This window comes from Sciurus vulgaris (genome assembly GCF_902686455.1).
Source record: "Sciurus vulgaris genome assembly, chromosome: 2".
Taxonomy (NCBI): domain Eukaryota; kingdom Metazoa; phylum Chordata; class Mammalia; order Rodentia; family Sciuridae; genus Sciurus; species Sciurus vulgaris.
In genome coordinates, this window is record NC_136462.1 from 203,742,002 (window position 1) to 203,763,766 (window position 21,765).

Sequence of the window (21,765 nt, forward strand, 5' to 3'; positions counted from 1 at the left end):
TAGGGTTTGTGCTGCATCACACCACTGGAGAGGGGAGGCCTGAAATGGGGGCTGGCCAAGGGAAGTGTCCATGGGTCCAGTGGCCTGACATGCCCACTGGGGGGCTGCCCAGGTCCTGGCACCTGTGGTCCCCCACCCTGGCCCAGCCTTGTGCCCTCAGCAGGTCCAGAGGCAGCAGCCCAGAAGTGGAGCCGCCCTGAGTGGGTCCTGCACCGGGGCACACCTGCCTGGGGTGCTCCCTCCGCCAGGCTGGCTGCAGCTCCATGGGGCTTCCTGCCTTTGCACCTGGCAGGAGCTGAGCCCTTTTCTCTCTCCAATATCAACTTACCCATGTTGCTTGGCACTGATCCAGTCCTGGCTTCCCCGGCCTTCAAGACCCCTTCCTCTGGGAAGCCCCAACTCATGGCTGGTGAGGTCCCATTGCCCTTGCCTGGGGGCACCTGCCAATCTCAGGAGATACTCCAAAACACTGCAACACTGTTCTTGTTTTTTTGTACTAGGGGTTGAACCCAGAGGCACTTAACCACTGAGCCACAACCTTAGCCCTTCTTATGTTTTAGTTTGATACAGGGTCTTGCTAAGTTGCTGAGGGCCTCACTAAGTTACAGACTGGCCTCAAACTTGTGCTCCTCTTGCCTCAGCCTCCTGAGTTGCTGGGATTACAGACCTGACTGTGGCATCCAGCTTCTGCGATACTTTTATAACTGCCCTAGAAATGTTCTCTAAACAGCACCTCCCACTATACCCCCTTCCAGGGACACACAGGCCCTGGGGACCTGTTTTCCCTAGTCTGTCTCTGCCAAATCCCACCCATCTGATCTCTGTGCTGCCAAGGGAAAGCAGTGTATAATGAACACAGGGGAGGCCAGGGAGACCCAGCCACAAAAAAGCAGGATAATGACACAGCCCAAGTCCCAAGTCGACTTGGGGTGCCCCGACCTGAGGAGCACCTTCAGACAGGCAGGTGCTATGGAGGCCACAGCTGCAGGGACCTGGCCCCTGGCTCCATGGGCTACCTTTGGGCCCACCCAGTCTGGGGACTGAGTGTGCAACTGGCCACATAGCTCTGGACACGGCTCCCCAGCAGGGGCCCATCCTTGCCAAGCTGCCCCCACAGCACTGCTATCCCTACACAGACAACCCTCAGGCAGTACAGCTGGTACCCTCGGCCATAAAGCTGGGCACTGCCATCCCTCTCCACATGCTCCCAGGTCCAGTATCTGTCCACAGTGAGCCCGTGGTGGCCTCCACAGCTACCTCCTAAGGAAGATGAAGGGCAACACTTTTTTGCCCCTGCCTGACTTCAAAGCACCCAGAAGTGAGAAAAACTTTCAGAGTGGTCTTTGTAATAACATTAATATTTAATCATATGGGGTGGAATCTGAGAAAAGATTAAAAATTGGAATATAGAAACTTGATTTGTAGAAGACCAGTTTCAGACAGGCACTCCTCCTGCAGAAGGCTCTGCAGAGGCCAAAGGAGGCCATGCCTCTGGCTGGACAGCTTACTCTTGGTGGCAGAACCTCAAGACTCAGGAGATACGGGGTGCACCGGGTGTCCGGGTGGGTGGCAGCAAGGTTGAGCAGGCAGACTGCGCCCACACACCCCTGCAGAGAAGGTGCTCCCAGGCAGGCTGTCCCGGGACCTGGGCAAATATGGCTTGGGGTAAACACAGCCCAGAGGGTCTGGGGCACCTTGCTCCTGGCCCCAGCCCGCCTGCCCACAGGAGTGTTGCGTGCCAGTCTGACATGCACGTCTGGCATGACTGCCCTGCCCTCACAGGCAGGTGTGTGCAGGATAGCGGCAGTGAGGGCACAGAAAGAGCCTCCCTCCAAGGGGGCCCTGCCTGCATGAGGTCCCAGCAGAAGACGCTGCTTTGATGCATTCACAACGAGAAAACAAGGCAGTGCCATGCCAGTGCAATCAGGTGGGTCTGAAGGTCAAAAAGCAGCCTCCGAGAAGGTCTCCTTCCTGCCTGAGACTTCCCAGTAACAGTAGGGGCGTCTCCTGCTGATCCAGGAGCCTACCACAGCTGCCAGCTGCCAAGAGGCTTTCTTCCACCACACATCCCATCCCAGAAAAGCAGCACAGCCGAGAGTGAATGGGCCCACTCTGGCCCCCTCTCCCTCCTTCCAAGTTCAGGTACAAATGGGAAGATCACCCCCTGGCTGCTTCCCATCCCAAGGAGAGGTCAACACCCAGCTGCTGCCAGCGACCTGGGCCTGCCCAGCAGCTGGAGTGGCAGGTTGACACAGCCACCTGCCCTGGGACCCAGCCACAGCGGAAGAGGGCGAGGGATGTGCCTCCACCAACACCTCCCAGGCTAGGCAGAGAGGGCTCTTCAGAAAGACACTACTGGCCTCCTCCGGACCTGCACCTGGCTGGCAGGCACAAGGCTCTGTTGGGCTGCACAGAAGTCCAGAAGACGGTGCCAGAGAGGGCAGCAGCGCAGCAGGACATGGTCTCCTGTGGGCAGAGGAGAGCGGCTCCAGTCCATCCGAGTGGCCCACAGGGAGCAGTCCCCCAGCGCCCCCCAGGTCCCCACACCCTCACCAATCAGGCAGAGCCCCTCCTGGGCCCGGGTGATGGCCACGTTCACTTGGTTGGGGTCCACCACGAAGCCCAGAAACTTTTTGAGCCAGCTCTTGGTCGGTCGCTGGTCCATGTCACTCTCAGGGCATGTGCGGACGGTGCTCACCAGCACATAGCGCCACTCGCTCCCTGGGGTGGGAGGTGAGCTTGCAGCAGCTCCCACACCACTGCACCCTGACCCCAGGTGTGGGTTCCCCCAAATCCAACCTCACCCTGGCTCTTGGTGATGGAGGACACGGTCACTCCAGTGATGCCCTCCCGCTCAAGGCCCCTGCTGATGGCTGCAACCTGTGCATTGTAAGGTGTGAGGACAGCAATGTCCTGGGAGTCCACTGTTAGGGTCAGCTGTTTGGTGATCCGAACCTGAGGGGAGATGGAGGTGGGTGGAGCTGAACTGTGGTACCATTTTTGCCCTGGGCACAGAGCCTCCCTCGTTCCCTTGGCCCCTCTTCTTCCCTGAAGGCCTCTCTGACCCCTCCTCCTCCTTGTCTAGGAAGTCCTTCCTGACTCCAACTCTTCCCCTTTTTCCAAAAAGTCCTCCTTGACACCTCCTCCTCCTCCCCCTCCAGTAAGTCCTTCTTGACCCCAACTCCTTCTCCATGAAGTCCTCCCTCATCCTTCCTCCTCCTCCAGGAAGCCCTCCCAGACCTGATCCATGGGGCACCAGGGAGGGACTCTGACACTTACCACCTCGGCCACCTCTTCTAGGTTGGCCTTGGAGTTCTCACTCCCTTCATCTGTGGACACCAGCAGGCTCTGCTCCTGGCCCTGCACGTGGCCAAAAATGACAGAGCAGCTCTCCTTGCCAGCATGACCCAGGACACTGGCTGGTCTCCTCAGGCCCTGCCAGGTCTTCAGCTTCCTCCCATAGAACTCCACAGAGGGGAAGGCACAGATGGCCTGGTGCATGCGGTACTGTGTGTCCAGGAGGGATGTGTCCCTGTGGTACCGCTCAAAGAGAGACCGGTCCATCCCCAGGTTTTGCAGTTGCTTGTCCTTGACCACAGGCCGCAGCTGCTTGTGGTCCCCGAGCAGGACCACCTGGAGGCACAAGGGGCATGGTCTGACCTGGTCCAGAGATACCCCAGCCTATCAGCCACCCCAGACCCTGCTCAGCGCTCTCCTTCCCACCTCGGCCTCCAGCCCAGGGCACTAGCTCCCCGCTGACCATCTCTACCTTCTCAGCTTTGGAGAAGCGAACCAAGGGGATGAGGGTTTCGGGCTCAGTGGCCATGCCCGCCTCATCCACAAGGATCTGCCGGATGTCCAGCTTTTGGAGGCTGGCTGAGGCTGCGCAGGAGCACGTGCACAGGATGACGGAGTGCCGGTCCAGCTCGAACTTCCGTGCCTTCCCCAGGATGCTCCTGTACCTGTGTGGGTCATGGCCTGTCATTCTGACACCCCGGCAGGTGGCTTGCCTCCCAGCCCACCACTTACAAGGCGAGGTCCTCCCTAGAAAAGACTTCCTCTCTCTGCAGCCGGGTGTCAAATGCCCTGACCTCTGGTGCATATGGGTTGGAGGCCTGTCGGATCCGGTGGTGCAGGGTGATGCTCCTGCAGGGTAGAGCCTCAATGAACCCCAGTCCAAAGTAGGGTCATCCAGACAGCTCAGGCCCAGCCTCCACCCAAGCACAGAGGGACAGACAGGTCACACCTGAGGGTCTGGTCAGGCCTCCCCTCCTGGGGGGTCTTGCTGAGCAGGCCCCTGCTGCCCACACCTGGTATTGGGAACTCGGTGGCCTCAGACTGCTCGCTGTATACTCGCAGGGGTCGTAGCTCTGCCTGCCTGCTCAGGAGCAGTCCTGGGGGCAGGTGGGGTGTGAGCTCAGGCTGTCCCTCCAGTGCAGGCAGCCCCTGGCCGCCCCATGCACCATCCCCAGCACACCTGCCATTATGTCCACTGACTTGTTGGAAGGGCCACAGTACAAGATGCGTGGGCCACCCGGCTGCCCCGCTCTACCAGGGTGGCTTCTGGTGGACTCTTGCTCCTGGTGTGATTGGCATAGCCAGAATATGATGTGGAGGCCCACCACGGTCTTCCCTGTACCTTCAGTCAGAGCACAGGGTGAGCAGAGCCCACCCTGCTTCCCAGGACCCCTGTGGACCATGGCCCCACCTGCCCAGGGTAGCCCGTGCTCCCTTGCATGTGGACCCACCTGGTGGGCCCTGGATGACTGTGAAGGGCTTCTCCAGAGCCTTCCTGATGGCCTCATTCTGGCTAGAATTCAACTTGTGGTGACTTCCAGGGATGTCATAGGCCCTTAGCTCCAGGAGCCTGTTGGCAGCCACTGGGAGTTGGGGACCAGGCCTCCCTGGGCACCCATGCAGGGCAGGGAGGGAGCAGGAGGGTGAGCTGCAGTGGGGCTGGGGTATGGGCTGGCCCAAGGCAATGCTGACCACCAAGGGGGATGCCTTCTTCAGCCCACGCACAGCTTCCTCCTTGCGGCTGGGAGTGAAGAGTAACACAGGAAAGTCAAGAGGAACCACACCCAGGAGGAGACCTTACCCACCTTCACACCTTGCCCTGGCACTCACAGGTCAGGAAGCTGCTTAGGCAGCACCTCCACAGTGAATTGGGTACCAGGCCTCAGCACCTCTTCTGGAACCTTCTCCGTTGCCATGTGGTGGATGAAGAAGTGTACCCGCCTAAGGGCCTCCTGCCGGTCTTCCTGGCCCTCCTGGTCCAAGTCCTCAGTCAGCCCGTGGGCCACCCAGGCATACCCATGAGGGTCGATGCTCAGGAGGGGCCCGAGGCTGCTGGCCCTCACAGGAGGGGCCTGCAGCCCCTCCAGCCGGATGCAGAGGTAGCAGTGGTTAAAGTTGACATGGATGCACTTCTCCCAGAGGAAGGCAGTGTCCAGGAGGAAGGTGCCTTGCAGCTGCCCCTGGGGCGTGCGCTCCTCATCCCAGGAGATTTGCACATGCTGCAGCGTGATGGAGCTGTTCTCTGCGATAGCACTAGTGGCCGACTCCAGGCTGCAGAGTGGCTCCCACACGTGGGAGTACTCCTCCTCGTCCTGGTACCAGTTGCGAGAGGCCTGCAGTGCGCGCCCTGAGAAGCAGTTGCCAGGCCGCACCACGTGCTCCAGGCAGAGGCTAAAGCCAGGCACCACAGTCCATAGCTGCAGGGTTGGTGCCAGGAAGCCACGCTGCAGGCTGGTGCTGAGCTGGACCTGCAGGGTGTCCCCACTGCCCAGCTCCCGGACTACCTCCACAAAGTGGCCACAGGGGCTCTGGCGCACCTGCACTGGCTCCCGCCCTGGGGACTCCTTCCTGCCCTGCTCCTGGATGAGGGCGGCCGCCTCTGGCCAGCGCTGCTCCTCCACCAGCCCCAGTAGCCGCTTCCACAGGGCTGCACCCACCGCCACGGTGTCTGGGCCCTTCAGGGTGCCAGGCAGTGGGGAGGGTGGCCGGGACTTCTGCACTGAGTAGATGCGGCGGTGCCATAGCAGCTGCAGGCCCGGCCGGCTCTCCAGGCGGCGGGGATGGTCAGCCAACTGCAGGGAGCTGTAGTGGACAGGGCAGGGATCGGGCAGTGACTCTTGGTTGGTTGGGAAAAGGAGCTTGAAGCAGCGGGTGCTCATCTCCACATCAACCACGAAGCCCAGCTTGTTTTGGGGCAGGGCCTTGAGTTGGGTGGCCAGGTGTAGGATTCGGGCTCGCCGCTCATAGCTCTGGGCACATGCATGCTGGTGGCCAAAGTCCTGGCAGAGCTCATCGATGTCCCTGGCAGAGTATTCAGGGCCCCCATGGCCCAGCGCCAGCAGCAGCAGCCTTTGCACCACCAAGTCCAGGTACCTGCGGATGGGCGATGTGGCCCACGTGTACCAGTCCACTTGCAGCAAGTAGTGGCTGGCCAGCTGCTGCTCACCCTCACTGGAGCGTCCAAACACTGAGTGACTCAGGGCCTTTCGGAAGGCAAGGACCACAGGAGCCAGAGAGGGGTGCATGTCGTCTGTAGCAATGAGGTCCACCATCCGGCTGTAGTCCTGGGCACAGGCAGCAAGCTGGACATGCTTCCAGAGGGAGGCCAGGACATGCAGCTGCGTGCCTGGGTTGCTGTGGCTGCGCAGGTGGTGTTGAAGGTGCAGTGAAAGGGCCACCAACTCTGCGTACCGCTCACACACAGCTTCGAGCTGCTGGCTGCTGGGTGTGGGCTGCCACCTCAGGGGCGTGATTGTCCTTGTGTGCTCACTCTGCACCAGGAACTGAGCCGCCAGTCTGTTAAACTGGATCATGTACTCTTTGACCATGATGTGAGCTGCACGGAAGCCCAGCTCACTGTCCTCTGCCAGGGGCTCGTAGTCACAGGCCGTCTGCAGACGGTGCCGACGCAGCGCCCTGGAGAAGTAGCAGGCGGCTACGACACAGGCCTCCATGGAACCCAGGTCGGTCGGCAGCTGCAGGCCAGCACCTGGGTGTCCCTTGATCATTGCTTCAGCCTCCTCATAGGACAGCTGGCGGTCAGAGCAGATCACAGAAGGGGCAAAGCGCAGGCTCTGGAGCTGGCCGCTGCCCTTCTCCAGGGTGAGGAAGAGGGAGAGAGCCAGGCAGTCCCGGCCTGGCAGGAGGCTGAGCACATCCTGGCAGACTCTGGCTGGCAGCATGAGCACCGGTTCCCTGTTCGGAGCATAGAATGCAGTGCCCTGCCGACGGGCCTCCATGTCCAGTGGCCCATCCCTGGGCACGAGGCTGGCCACGTCAGTGATGTGCACAGCTACCTCACACCTGGGGCCCAGGTCCCGGACACTGAGGGCATCATCTAGGTGACAGGCACCCTGGGGGTCCACAGTGAAGGTCAGGAGGCTGCGACAGTCTTCTCGGTCACCAGCACCTGAGCCCAGCTCCACTTGGAATCTCTGCAGCACCCTGGAGATGGAGACTGGGTCGGGCGCAGGGGTCCTGAGGCCATGTTCCAGGTCCAGGATGCGGAGGCCCTTCTCCCAGGTGGTGGCTTCGGGCAACACCTCCAGGATTATGCCCAATGGGTAGTAGAAACGCTCACGCCACAGGACGATGCGGACCCAGAAGAGCTGGGTGTGCCGGGCCTCGGCCGAGAGGATCCTGTGCCCCACACGCTGCACCCGGCCCTGGAAGAGGCGGTGAATGGGGATGTGCAGTGGGTCCTTCAGTTCAGCCACAAAGATTTTGGTCACAGAGCTGTCCACAGGGATCATGATGCGGGGGTCCCACTTGTCCATCCGGCACACAAAGGCCAGCTCACGCTTCCTCCTCTTTAGCACCCCCACCACGCGGCCCTGTGGCCGTCCTGCCGTGCTCCTGTCACCAGCCACCCAGTCCAGGACCTGCACCAGCACCTCGTCCCCTGTGAAGGCCATCCCGCAGTTCAGGCGGCCCCTGATCTGGATGGGGCCAGAGGTCACATCGCCTAGTGGGATGGCCGACGCCCGCTCGAAGCTCTCCTTCAGGAAGGTGCAGCGGTGGTACAGCGTGGGCTCTGAGTGCAGCAGCTCCCACAGAGTGGCTGAGGGCAGGCTGGTGTACTGATGGGCCTGCCGTGGGGACTCGGGTCTAGCTACGGTGCTCAGCAGCCCATCCTCCCCCACCGTCACTGTCACCTGCCGGCTCTCATCCAGGAGTTCCTGCAGGATGGCATCCTCAGCGTCAAGCTCCCCATGGGAGGGCCAGAGGTCGGACTCCCAGTCCTCAGTGTCTGCAGGCACACTGCCTTCCAGGGTGGCCCCTGCCGCTGCCTCCCCAGGGGCCACGTCCCCTGCCTCTGTCTTCATTGTGACCTTGCTTCCCTCACTCATGGGCTCAGATAGGACCCTTGCCACAGCCACGTGCTCTGTGGTTGGGCCTCCAGCTGCCTCTTCTGCAACAGTGTCCCTGGCCACTGCTGCTCCAGCTACCTCTGCTCTGGGGGCCACAGGGGTCCAGCGTCGCCTCTGGTCCACACTCTGCTCGATCTGCTCCAATGACAGGCTCTCAGGGCAGACACTACGGTGCTCCACACACTCGCGGATGAAGCTCCTCCAGAGCTTGCTGCAGGCTCCAAAGGAACAGAGGGCTACTGCATCACCCACGGCCACCAGCTGTGACTGGGCGCGGGTCATGATGGTGTTCAGCACACGGGCCTCGGTGAAGAACTCTGAGGTTGGTGCCCCAGGACTAAGCAGACTGAGGCAGTTGTGCACGGTGCTCAGTACCACCACCCGGAACTCCCGCCCTGCAGGAAGACACGTTGCGGGTAGGGCTGCTAGGCAGGACAGTGGACAGACCTCTGACCCCAGCTGCACCCCCCGCTGGAGCAAGACTGAGGAGATGGCCAGAAACTGCCTCATGGTCAGGTGCCCCTTGTCAGTGCCACTGACCACCCACCTGGCAGGGTCTCAAAGCTGCCCACAGACACCTCGCCCAGGCTCCTCCTCCTCAGCTCCTGCCTCAGGGCACCGACCTGGAGGCAACACAGGCCAGTGCGTGAGGGGTCTGTGCCCCACAAGGGGGGCCTCCAGAGGCCCAGGCACCCTCAGTTGCCAAGGAGCACCCATCCTGGAACTCAGAGCCCTTGCAGGTGGTGAGCTACCACGGCAGCCAGCAGCTAGGCTCACCTGGGCACCCTGGGAGACAGCACAGATGTGTCTCTGCTCCCGGCCTCCCCAGCAGCACGGCCAGGTGTTGTAGACCTCCTGCACTTTCTCCACCACCTGAGCTACCTCTGCTGCGTTGACCCAGGATGTCATGGACAGGTCCCGCTCAGGGCTACCCGCCACGTGGCAGAACATGAGCGGGTAGTGCTGGGGGTGGCGAGGGACCTTGCCGCTGGCCTGGATGGGGTTGCCCTTGGCCACGTAGAAGTGACGTGAGACAAAGCTGATGATGGCCGCGGTGCAGCGGTAGTTCTCGTGGAAGATGAGGCGGCTCTGCTGGGCGACCTTATGGGCCTCCTGCTGGTAGTGCAGGAAGAGGCGGTACAGCAGAGTGTGCCTGGCTGCCTTGGGCCTGGGCACGCTGCAGAGCCTGGGCGTGACCTGCATGTGGTCCCCCGCCAGCACCACACGGGTACGGGGCAAGGCATAGGCCAGTGGGGTGAGGGCCTCACACTCCAGCATCTGGGCAGCCTCGTCGATGAGGATGTGGGAGAAGAAGCCGGCTGGCACCTGCAGCTCACGGGCCTGGGAGGTGGTGGTGACCACCACACGGTGATGCACCAGCTCTGCCCTGGTGGGCGGGCGGAAGGCCTGGCCGTTCTCTGTCAGGCAGCAGTACCGCAGCGTAGCTGGGTCAGTCTGGCTGGGCGGGCGGTCTGTGTACATCACCCGGAGTGGAGCTGCCTCAGGGTGGCCACTGCTGACATAGGCATGGAAATACTCCCGGACGTAGATGTCTGCAGCACTGGGAGGGCACAAGGCGTGTGGCTGCTCATACTGTTGGCTAAAATGCCCTGTGTACCTGGCTCTGCCTGGAGGCCCTGTGAGGAGGTGGATAGGGTCCTGCCAGGCATGCTAGCATCCCCAGAGGGCAAAGACACACGACAAGAATGCAGGAAGGTCAGAGTCCAAAGGAGAGGACTGAGAGGAGTAGAAGCTTCTGGGTCAGGGAGGGCTCAGAGGAGAGGGGTTGTTTAGGGCAAGGCAGGGAGGAAGGTGAAGGAGCTGGCCATGGCCCACAGCAGCCCAGGGTGACCAGAGGCTGACCTGACCCTGAGCATAGCTGGGCTCTGTCAGCAGTGGGCAGCAGGAACTGGTACCCCAACTCTCAGGGGCAGAGTCCAAGGGTCAAAAGGTCAGGGAAGGGCTGTCAGACCCTTCCAGGTAAGATACACACGGCCCCACCAGCCCCTCAGGCATTGCCAAGACCTGGCAATCCCCACACCAAGCCCGGAAGATTGGCCCGGGGCATGTGGCCCTGTCCTGTGCATCCTCCCTCCCCATGCTGGGCTGAGGAGGACCTGGCACCTGCCAGTGCATGATGTTAGGGAACCAAGAAAACCAAATCAACCAAAGGGGAACATCCCTGTTGCGAATTCTGTTTCTACAGAAAACACAATCAAGGCTGGTGAAGCAGCCACTGCCACTCCCTCCCCCTCTGAGGTCCAAGATCTCTGGGAGGCGCCCCAGCCCCTTACCCAACAACAGACCCATGACCCCAGGGCAACTGGCCCTCAGGAGGGTCCCCACAGAGGGCTGGGCTCACCTGTTGGTATGTGTGCAGATGAGTACTTTGGTATGGGGCTGCCGAGCCACCTCCAGAGAGGCCATGGCCAGGGTGTAGGTTTTGCCAGTGCCAAAGGGACCATAGATGAGCAGTGGGGGGATGGGCCTCATGCCCCTGGGGCTCCTGCCTGCAATGAGCCCCACAGCCATCTTCTGTTTGCGGTTGCCACGCAGTGAGGACGGAACGGGCCAGGGATGAGGCACGGTGCAGTTGGGCAGGTCGGGCACCACTAGGTGCTCCTCGGGCAGCTTATCCACTGCTTGGTGCCAGAGGCGGAAGGGCATCGGATCGACCTGGAACTGCACTTCTAAGAGGGGGCTGGCCTCGGGCTGCAGTCCCAGGGCCACACAGCAGTGTGCTGGCAGCAGCAGCCACAGAGCCTGCTCTGAGCTGGCCCGTGTCTCCAGCCACACCTCAAACACTGTGTCGTTAGGTGGAGGCACAGGGGCCACGAGAGCTGTGCTCACTGCCCGGCCCAGCAGGAAGCCCTGGTCCGTATCCGGCATCAGAGAGGAGGGGACAGGGACCTCGGCGTAGAGGGCTCCCTGTGGTGCGAAGAGCATGCCCAATGCCGGTGTCTGCAGAGCTGCCTTCAGGGACACCTGGACCCGCATGGTCAGCCTGGGGAGAGCACTTAGTGGTCAGCTCCCAGGCTACACTGCACATTCAGACTCCCGGCTGCCCGCCTGCCCGCTGCTGGCCTCACCTGGCCACCAGCCGCTGCTGAGCAGCCTCCTCCTCATAGAGGAAATTGTGCATCTGCTGTCGATAGTTGGTGGGAGAGATGGGGGCCAAGGCCAGGCTGCTGCGACTGAACTCCAGGGCCAGGGCGGGCACCTTGTACTTGGCCATCAGGGCTGCCTGCTCAGCTGTGCGCTGCACACAAGGAACCACACGGCGGTTGCCTGTGTGCCAGTGGTCCAGCTCCTCAGGGCAGGTAGGTGCTGGCCACCTGCAGCGTCCTAGGCAATGCGCTTGGCCCAGGTGCAGGCCCAGCTTCCGAAGCAGAACCGGCCGGCGGCCAAAGTCAAAGACCACCCACTGCTCAAAGGTACCAAAGCAGGTGGTCTGCACATGCACCTCCACTCGGAATTCAGTTGGGGCGTCAGGCACACAGAAGCGCTGTCCCTGTGCATAGAGCTGGCCCCGTGGGAGGCAAGGGGCCACCAATGAGAAGTCTGCTCCGGGCTCCTGCTTGAGAAGGGCCACGTGGAGCAGGGGGTCCTGGGAGAAGAGACTGGACGTAAGGTGGGCCCCCAGGACCCCCTGTCCCTGTCCCAACCCTCTGGGCGTCATCCCAGAGTCTCCTGCCCTCCTGAGAGGCAGTTCCAGCCACTTTCTGGGTGTGGGACCTGTGCCTGCTCAACCTCCCTGGTCTGCTCTGCATGATGGGGGTCACGGGACATGCCTTAAGCCCTGTGGATGTGAGCATAGGCAGGATTAGCAGCCCGGGCAGCCTGGGCCCACCCTCTCTCTGGGCACCAGACACTGCTAACCCGTGCACTCTGTAGAGGGACCCTCAGTGTGGGGGGCTCTTGAGATAGGTCTACAGGAAGAAAACTGAGGCAGAAAACTAAGGAACCTGCCCAGGTCCAGATCCCAGGTTTCTGACATCTAACCACCTCTGGCACTCGCCCCCCCTGGGGTGCCCTCCACCCAGGACTGGGCTGGTCCACAAGACCTGAGGCCTCAGAGCTGTCCTAGCCCTCACCTCTGAGCAGACAGTGAATATCCAGCTGTGCTGGGTCTTCTTCTCCTGGGCCTGATGCACCAGGGGCTGGTGGCAGATGATAGACACTCCAGGGATAGTCTCAGCCAGCTGTAGGGGAGGCCTGGCCTTTAGCAGACCAGCAGGTACCCTCCCCCTCCCTCCTGGCACAGCCCCCACTTACCACCAGGAGCTCACTGCTGCTGTGCTTGTACTCGGCCAGTAGCCGCGCCCGGTAGGGCACCAGCCCATCCTGCCAGGCTGCCTGCTCCCGCAGCCGCATGGCCTGTGCCCTCTGGACCCACTCCTGTAGTTCCTGGGCCGAGTGTGCCTTTGTGCAGATGCCCCCATACTCACAGAGGTCAGGTCTGGGGGCAGGGAGATCAGTAGGGGTACATGAAGGTGCAGCCGCAGGGTGAGCTAAAAGGCTAGGTTCCCTGTGCCAAACGTAGCCTGTATGGGAAGCAGGATGGATCGCAGGCCAGGGGCATTCAAGGACTTCACCTGCAATCTACTCCCAGACAAGATCCGTCAAGTGGCTCCCAGCAAGGGACTTTCTTTACCCAGGTCCTCAGAGACCAGGTGATGTTGGCCCACCAGGAGAGGACGAGGCAGGTGCAGAGCCCCCAGGACCATGAGTCTTGAATTTCCTGGTGCTGGCTGATGGGGGGTGGTCCCCAACCCTAGGCTCCCACCCAAGTGTCCTTACCTTGGGCACAGCTCAAATGTAGAGAGCCCCAGGGGTGGGCTGCGGTACTTCCAGGGCACAGTCTGGTCGAAGGCCACCATCTGTGCATGCTCCAGGGAGGAGCAGTGGTTCTCAAAGGTTTCCTGAGAGCAGCAGGTGACCAGGCAGGTGTGACAGTACAGCTGGATCCCAGGGGCCTGGCCCTGGGGGGCTGCACATTGCACCTCTCCAAGGACAGAGTGTGTGAGCAGGTCCCCCCGCTGAAGCCCATCCAGCCGCTCGGCCTCCCACACAGCCATCTCCACAGTGCTGTGTGCATACTGGCAGCGGGCAGCCCCGTGCTGGCATGGCTCCCCACGCCCCACGAACATGCAGTAGTTCAGCGGATGGCGATCCTGGGGCTGTGGCCGCACCTCCACAAACTGCCGCTTGCGGCCCTCGGTGCTGACATGTGTCAGGAGCGAGGGGCAGGTTCCATGCGAGGGGCACTGCCCCTGGGGGTCCACTGGGCTGAGGTGTGGGGGGCGGCGCCTGAAGCAGTGGGCACAGAGCAGTTGGAAGTGGCCTCCGAACTCTTCATGGATGATGTTGGCCGCCCCAGGTGACCCGCCCTGGGCCCTCCTGCCCCCCAAGGCAGCCTTCAGCCACAGACGGGGCAGGTTGTGCTTGCGTTCAAAGGTCCAGACCAGTGCCTCCTCCTGGCTACGGGCAAAGGTGCACTGGTTCCGGTGGCGCCGGCAGCCCAGCCCCGGGCTGTAGTAGCGACAGACTTCGTAGCGCAAAGGCCTGGGGAAGACAGGCCTGCGGCCCACCCTGCGCCAGACCTTGCTCTTGGCAGGGCACTTGCAGCGAGCCAGCAGAATCTCCCGCCGGCAGTCATGCTCCACCTTCTGCAGGACAAACGTGCTCTCGTTGAGGCGCTGGGCACAGCGAGGGCAACCCAGATAGAGGTCCACTTGGGCGTAGAGCCTGGCCAGAGATGGCCCCTCGGTGCCCAGAGGGCTGGCAGGCAACAGACCACGCCCCTGGGATGCCATGTCTGAAGCTGACCAAGCTCGTCAGGGCAGCATTCGAGACTCCCTGGCCCACTAGGACAGGAGGCTCAGGTCAGGCAGAGGTTCAGAGGGTCCTCCACACACTCCCCAAGCCAAGGGTGAAGAGTCCTGACTAACCCAACACATGGAGGGAATACTTGGCAGTGGCCTTGACCAGTGGGGAGCTAAGGCCACTGGCCTGACCCTCCAAATCCCTCCCACCTAAAAGCGTCTCCAGCTTGCTCAGGAGAAGCAGAAGTGGCAGCTGGTGAGAGGCAGGAGAGCCCTGGAGGGTGCCTCCTGGCCAGGTGGCACCCCTGGGCCCCATGAGATCTGCCTTCCAGGCTACCGTCCAAGAGTCCACAGTGGCTCTGAGGTTGACTGCACCCCTGGACTTGGCAGGGTGGACCCAGGATGGGGAGGGCACAGTCCTGCAGAGGTCCAGCCCTCCCCAGGTTCCTGCAGGGAGGCCAGGAGCCGGGGCTACCCATGGCCCAGAGTTCTAGCTGGGGCCACCCCAGTTCCCTGCAGACTCTGCTGGCCAGGAGACTTTGGGGGAACATAAAGATGATGTTTTTAAAAGAAAACGACTGTGACGGCCACCCAGGGTCTGAGAAACCCCTCACCCAAGTGGAAACTTCTGAGTGCAACTGAGCCAACATCCCCAAATCAGGGGTGGGATCCAGCAGAAGATGCAAGAGGAGCCTGGTTGTGCTGCTGTGGGCGGGGTCTGGGCGGGGTGGGGGCCTTCCAGGCAGCTGGCCCACTCCTCTGATCCACAGGCGGCCCTCCTCTCCCCAGCCAGGCCCTCCCGCCTCCAGCTACCACCAGAGGTTCACCCTGCACTCACCGGCACCAACCTCCAGCAGGGATCACTTTCGTTTCTGCCCCTGGGCGACTCAAACCTCAGACGCCTGATCACGGAAATTACCTCACTGACCCCCCCGCCCCGCCCCCGCCCCGCCCTCGAGTGACACCTCCCCTCCCAGCCTTGGTGGAGCTCCCTGGGCTGCGGGTGAGAGTAAGGAGTCCTGGGGTACTGGGGTCAGCCCTGCTGGGGATTCGCATCAGCCCTTCTCAGGTCCCCAGCCTCACACAGATTCCTGGGTGGCCTTGGGTGCTGGGGAGAGGGAGTTTCAACCCCGGCTAGATGGCTAACAGTGCCATGCCCATTTGGGGGTCAAAGGATACTGCTAGTGGAGGTGAGGAGCCCTTTCCTGCAGACCCCAGAGCCTGCACAAGTGCACTCTGGCTAGGCGGGGACCCAGGGAGTAGTGCTGGGGAGGGAGAATGGGCTGAGAGTTCTGCACAAGGGAGGTGTCCTTTCCTAAAAAGAACCATCCATCACTGGAGGCTCCAGTGCCTGCATCCAACCCTCTAAAACAAATGAGTTTGTCCAGACTATGCCAGGAAGCTAGATTATACAACTTCTCTTGAGCTGTGCCTGACCTCCTGGCCTCGTGGAGAAGGGCCACCATCAGCTGAGCACAGCAGTCACCCCAAAGACTGCACGGCCAGCTGATCCCCAGCTGTGCCAGGAAACTGGGGCCCAGGATCCTGACCTCGCTCCCTGCAAAGCTGACGTGAGCAACCAGGGAGCCTGGGGCAGAACTGGCTGGAAGTCATAAAAGACTCCCAGCTTCGTCCCTGCTCTCTCAGACCACACATGTTGGGAGACACCCCAGGACCACTCCTCCCCAGAGGGGAGTCATGTCAGGAAGAAAGGCTCCTGCCAACCTCCAGCCCCAGATGAGCCCTAGCCAACAGCCTGACTACAGCCTCAGTAGACGCCAGGCCAGAAGCACACCTTGTCCCTCCCTGCAGCAAGATCATGTCTATTGTGGTCTTAAGCACTAGGTTTTGGGTGGCTTGTTACATGGCAGTTGATAGCTGCTGCAGCCTTGTGGTCCCTCAAACAATAAGGCACATTCAGTCCAAAAGCCAGTATCCTCCTGGGTTGAGTGGCAGCAGAAGCTCTCTGGCTGGGCATGTGCCAACAACCAGGAGCCTCCGAACACAGACATATCAGGCAAGAGGATGAGAAAGAGACTCCAGAACAAGAGCAGCAAGAGACGAAGTTGGAGAAATGTGCAGGAAGACCTGCAGGTACTCCTGGAGACTCCATGGAATGCTGCTGGAGTCAGCAGGAGGACTCCATTCTTGCACAGGGAGATGTAACCCTATAGGAAGACTCCAGTTCTTCCTAAATTTGTCTGAATGTAATGCAATTCCAATGAAGTGCTAAGAGGAAATGGGGCATGGTAGACAGGCTGGATGTAAGATTCATTTGGGAAAACATAAACAAGAACGGGCAGGAAAATCAATAGAAAGAAGAGTCAGAGGACACTGCAAACCAGTGAAGGAAGAGCATGGAGCACAACTGCACCAGCAGGTCTCCGGGCACCACAGAGAGCCCCAAAGCCAACCCTTGGCACACCAGTGTCACCTGTGGGAGTGGCAGCACTTCAGACCAGGGGAAAGACGCTTGTTCAAGCCTGGGTAACACTTGATCACATTCTGAAACAAAAATGGCAGGGGGAAGATCTTGCTGCAAATCGCGGCAGGTGAGAGATTTAAATAGAAAACACAGTCACCACAGGGCCCTGAAAGAAACCAGGCAGAACCTGTCTGCCAGTCAGTAGTCTGGTGTGGGACTGGCCTTCCTAAGCAGAGCCCACCCCTACGCCAGCATGTTGGGCCCGCTCCTCCCTACTCAGGGCTCAGGGACTCTGTGCTTGAAGCAGACCATGAGGGCCGCCATGCAACATTCCTTTCCTTCTCAGAGAACCAGTTGTTAAACATCTACCAGCACACTGCTGATAAGTTCAACCACACAGAAATGAAACAACTGTGGTTCATGTCACGGGTAAGTATGGTATGTATTTTAAAGATCCTATAAATTCAGAAAAATATCCAGTCTAAGAGAAAAGCAAGCAAAGTATGTGATCCAATATTGCACACACACAAAGGAACTATAAGCCGGCCACAGTGGTGCATGCCTGTAATCCCAACAGTTTGGGAGACTGAGGTAGAAGAACTGTGAATTCAAAGCCAGCCTCAGCAACTTAGCCAGGCCTTAAGTGACTTAGCAAGACCCTGTCTCTAATAAAATATAAAAAAGGGTTGAAGATGTGACTCGATGGTTAAGTACCCCTGGTTTCAATCCCTGGTACTAAAAAATGAAGGTGGGGGGTGCTGGGAGTGTAGCTCAGTGATGGAGCACCTGCCTAGCTCCTTGCTAGCCTATGTGAGGCCCTGGGCTTAACCCCCAGGATGGCAAAAAAATCAAATTAAAAAGAAACAAAGCGTGTTCCTATCCCCCTCAACTTCATCTCCTGAATCATTTGCTCCTCAGAGTCAAAAGGTGCCTAGCCTGGCTTTGCCCTCTGCCAGTGCTGGGGAGACTCAGCTCAGGTCTCCAGTGGTCTGGGGGCAGGGCCCAGCTTTCCTGAGGGTGGCTCTTCCTCTCAGTAGCTGGCTGTGATTGACCCACTGAAGCAGCACCCAACACCTGCCCCCCCAGGACCTCCAGCTCTCGCAGAGGTCCTTCAGGAGTGATGAGGTGACAAGTGTGGTGGCTGGGTGTGGCAGGTCCACATCTTGCCAGCACCCAGGGATCCTAGCTCAACCCGGGGAAAGACACAGAGCCCCTCCTCCTGGGCTCAGACAGGCATTGCCTAGGAAGGGCCTGGGCCCAGGTGCTCCCCTTGCCCTGCCCCTCAGCGTCTCTGCAGGCCTCCAACCCAACCACATTCTGCCCAGACTGAATGCTGCCTGCATGCCTCCCATCAGTCCTGAATGGAGGCTGGGGTTGCCCTTCCCAGCCAGTCCCCACCCACAGTGTCCAGCCTGGACTGCCCCACCCCCACCAGACTCATGACTAGATCCAACCCCTCCTAAGGTCGCCTCAGCGGTGTCCCTATGCCCTGGGTAGCATCCTGCATTGTCATTCTGAGTGCCCTCCTCCGTGGCCAACTCTCCAGAGGGGCCACACTCAGGACAAGGACGAAGGGTGGGAAGAAGTGTCCCACCACATCAGCCTATGGCTGCAAGCCAAATGGGGCTGGGGGTGGCCACTCTGAAGTCCTGGGCCACTTGGTCCTGCAGAGCCTGCCCCCCTCCTGCTCTGTGGGGTGACACGCCCAGAGGAGGAAGTCAGGTGGGTGACACAGCCTACCCTCCCTTCCCCCACAGCCTCCCTGTGTGCTCCTCCTCCCTGGACATCTAGACGTGGCTTGCTCCTGGTGCCCAGAGGGTCAAGTCCATACTCCTGGCCTCTGACCCCAGCCTTCACTGTGACACCTGCCTGTCACCTTCCAGGGTGTCTGCTCCACTGCCAGGCCTAGTGCATACCAGGCGCCTCCAGGGCCTGTGGCTGTGACTTGGGGTGAGTCAGTGTGCAGAGGACAGGAAGAACTGTGTGGCTACTCGTGGCCAGTGCAGGCTGCAGAGCTGATCCCAAGCTCATGGGAGCGGACAGAGCAGAGCTGCCAGTGTCTTGTGCATAGGAGCCAGCCCGGATGCACATGTGCAGCCAGCATCTTCTCAAGGGCCCAAGCAGAAGGGTGTCTTCAACAACGGTGCTGGGACCACCGAGCCAAAGCTGCAGGAGGAGCCTGGCTAGCCTGCACCCTGCTCAAGGGCCAGCTGGGCAGCCAGCGGGAGGGGCAGACCCAGAGCTACTCAGCCTGGGGAGGTGGCCCCATCTCTGAAGGACATGGAAAGCACTGAGAAAAACTGGTAAATTGTCGCCATCAATATCAGAACTTTGGCACTTCAAAAGGCATCAGAGATAAAAATGAAAAGGTAAGATACAAACGGAGAAAATACAGGAGAAATAAACATACCTAAGGAATTGAGAGCAGGTTTTGGTTTTTTGTTTTGCTTTGTTCTGTTTCTTTGGGTGCTAGGGACAGAACCCAGGGCCTTGCTGGACATGCTCTGCCACTGAGCTAAACCCCTGGCCTGAGATTGTTTCCAATTTTTTGAATTCAAAACTTAAAGCACAGTTTCTAAAAATGAACAAAATATTTGAGACACACTTCACATGAGAAAATATACAAATGATCAAAAGTACAAAAAGACACTCCACGTGAAGTCCTTTGGAGACAGAAGCCAGAGCTCCTGAGGTGAGGCGTGGGCCTGGGTGAAGGGGGACTCTCTGAGTACAGTAGATGGTGCAGGCAGCTCAGAAACCAGCTTGGAAGTTTCTGACAAAGCCAAATGATGGGCTGGGGAGATAGCTCAGTCGGTAGAGTACTTGCCTTGCAAGCACAAGGCCCTGGGTTTGATCCCCAGCACCAAAAAAAAAAAAAAAAAAAAAAAAGTCAAATGATCACTGACCTCATGACCCAGCAACTGCACTCTTACCATATCTGCCCAAGGAGATAAAAACACACCTGCACTTTCTCTTTCCTTTTCTTTTTTCGTAGTGCTGGGGATTGAACCCAGGAGTGCTCTGCCACCGAGCTACCCAGCCCTTTTTACTTTTTGAGACAGATTCTTGCTAAGTCACCAGTCTGGCTTGGAAGTTTCACTCCTGCCTCAGCCTCCTTAGTAGCTGGGATGCAGGTCTGGCCACCACGCCCAACAACATACACACATTTTCCATACATGGTTGCACTATGTGAAGCTAAGGAGCAGCTGTGAACCAGGTCATGGTGGTGGAGGGGGAGTGGCTGAAAAGGCAGAGGAGGGAACTCCCTACCTTGGTGGAGGCCACAGTTCCCTGTCCATCGCTGAGCCTCAGCCACAGTCCACTGGAGTGCTGTGTTTCACTCAACATGCATTTTGTCCCAGCACAATCTGTGCATGTATACAGGTGTGTGTGGCTGCTCACCCGGATGCCAAGAAGGAACACCACCAGGGGTGCAGCAGGCCAGCCTCAGGGGCACCCTGGAAGTGGGTGTGGTCCTCTGGCTGTTTTGAGCCCAAGATGCCACCCACCCGACTGGGGTCAGGAACTGGAGCCAGGTGGAGGTAACAGGGCCTGGGGCAGCCCACCTGCCTGCCAAGCAAGATGTCCACCCAGGTCGGAGGCAGCAATCAACCTGCACATACCCACTATACCTTTGTGGAACAGAAGCCGCACACAGAACCAACCTGGACTCCCAGAACAGGTGGAACTGTCCCATGACAACCCATCTGCACAGAGAGGGTCTGCTCCATCCCACGGAGCAGTCCCTCACACGGGTCTCCCCTGCCAGGACCAGCCCCTCACATACCAAACAATAAGCAGGACCTGGGCTCAGAAGGAAAGTTGATCAAGACAGCAAGTTCCAGTCAGTGTGACTGACAAGTGACCCAAAACTTAGACATAAAACAACCCTCGAGGATGCCCACAAGAGCCACAGGCACAGACTCAGACGTTAGCTGGTCTTGTGACACCTGGATCCTCAGGCAGAAGAGGTGGATTCTGCAGCTGGAGGTAACTAGGGCTCCTTGAGCACCTATCTCCATTTCTACAAGATCACCCAACATAGCAGCTGAGCCCCAAAATGGTGCGGAGGGGAGAAAAGATGGGCAGAAACTCCACCTTCTCCTCCCAGTCCAACCTGATTGCTGTTACATTCTAGTCCTCAAAAGTGAGTGCCAGACCAGGTGTGCTGGTGCACACCTGTAATCCCAACACCTCTGGAAGCTGAGGCAGGAGGTTCACAAGTTCAAAGCCAGCCTCAGCAACTTAGCAAGGCCCTACGCAACTTAGTTAAGACCCTGTATCAAAATCAAAATAAAAGGGACTAGTGATTTGGCTCAGTGCAACCTGGGTTTAATACCCAGTACCAAAAAAAAAAAAAAAAAAGTGAGTCACCAGGCTGGCCCTGAACCAAGGGGAGGGGAATTAGACCCTCAAGTTCTGTGGGCGGAATGCCATAGACTTTGTGAACATTTTATTTATTTATTTGTCTGTTTATTAAATAGGCATGTGCCACTACACCTGGCAGATTTCGTGAAAATTTTAAAGCTTTCACACGAAAGAAGAGCACCAAGAGTCATCAGCCCTATAGAAAGAAAGGAAAGAGAAGGCAGAGTCAACCTGAAGAAAACATAGGTCAAGAAAATTCCTGGGCTAGAGGTGCAGCTCCGTGGCAGAGTGCTGGCCCCACAGGCATGCAGCCCTGGGTTTACCCCAGCAGGAGGACGCTCACCAGAAAGAAAATCCTGCACACATACTTCAGCCATCGGAATCACCTGATGAGAGACATACATCCAAATAAACCAGTAATTGCAAGTAAAAGTCTAAACATCACAAGATGGATTTAAAAAGAAAAAGCAGGTACAGTGATGTATGCCTGTAATCCCAGCGACTCAGGAGGCTGAGGCAGGAGGATTCCCAAATTTGAAGCCAGCCTGAACAATTTTTTGAGACCCTGTCTCAAAGTTAAATAGAAAAAAAATTTATAACAGGGCTGGAGATGTAGTTCAGTGGTAAAGTGCTGGGTTTTAATCCCCAGGACCACAAAACAAAGAAAAAAAGAAAAGAATACAGTACTTGTGACTTATCAGAGATAAAACAAAACACAAAGGCATAATGTGGTTACAAATAAAAGAAGAAAAAAACATGA

At 59.0% G+C, this 21,765-nt stretch overlaps 1 protein-coding gene across 1 annotated transcript; it reads right to left on the minus strand.

Annotated features, from left to right (window-relative positions):
• Positions 1-1,056: 1,056 nt before the first annotated feature.
• On the minus strand, positions 1,057-15,038 carry HELZ2 (helicase with zinc finger 2). Its single transcript, XM_079127979.1, is given in 19 exon segments — positions 1,057-2,466; positions 2,554-2,721; positions 2,805-2,955; positions 3,280-3,633; positions 3,770-3,962; positions 4,030-4,146; positions 4,247-4,394; positions 4,478-4,639; positions 4,749-4,878; positions 4,881-4,946; positions 4,951-5,038; positions 5,128-8,782; positions 8,935-9,010; positions 9,165-9,948; positions 10,750-11,391; positions 11,477-11,994; positions 12,482-12,589; positions 12,663-12,846; positions 13,188-15,038. Coding segments are annotated over 19 exon segments (8,685 nt in total). The 5' UTR covers positions 14,204-15,038; the 3' UTR covers positions 1,057-2,341.
• Positions 15,039-21,765: the final 6,727 nt, after the last annotated feature.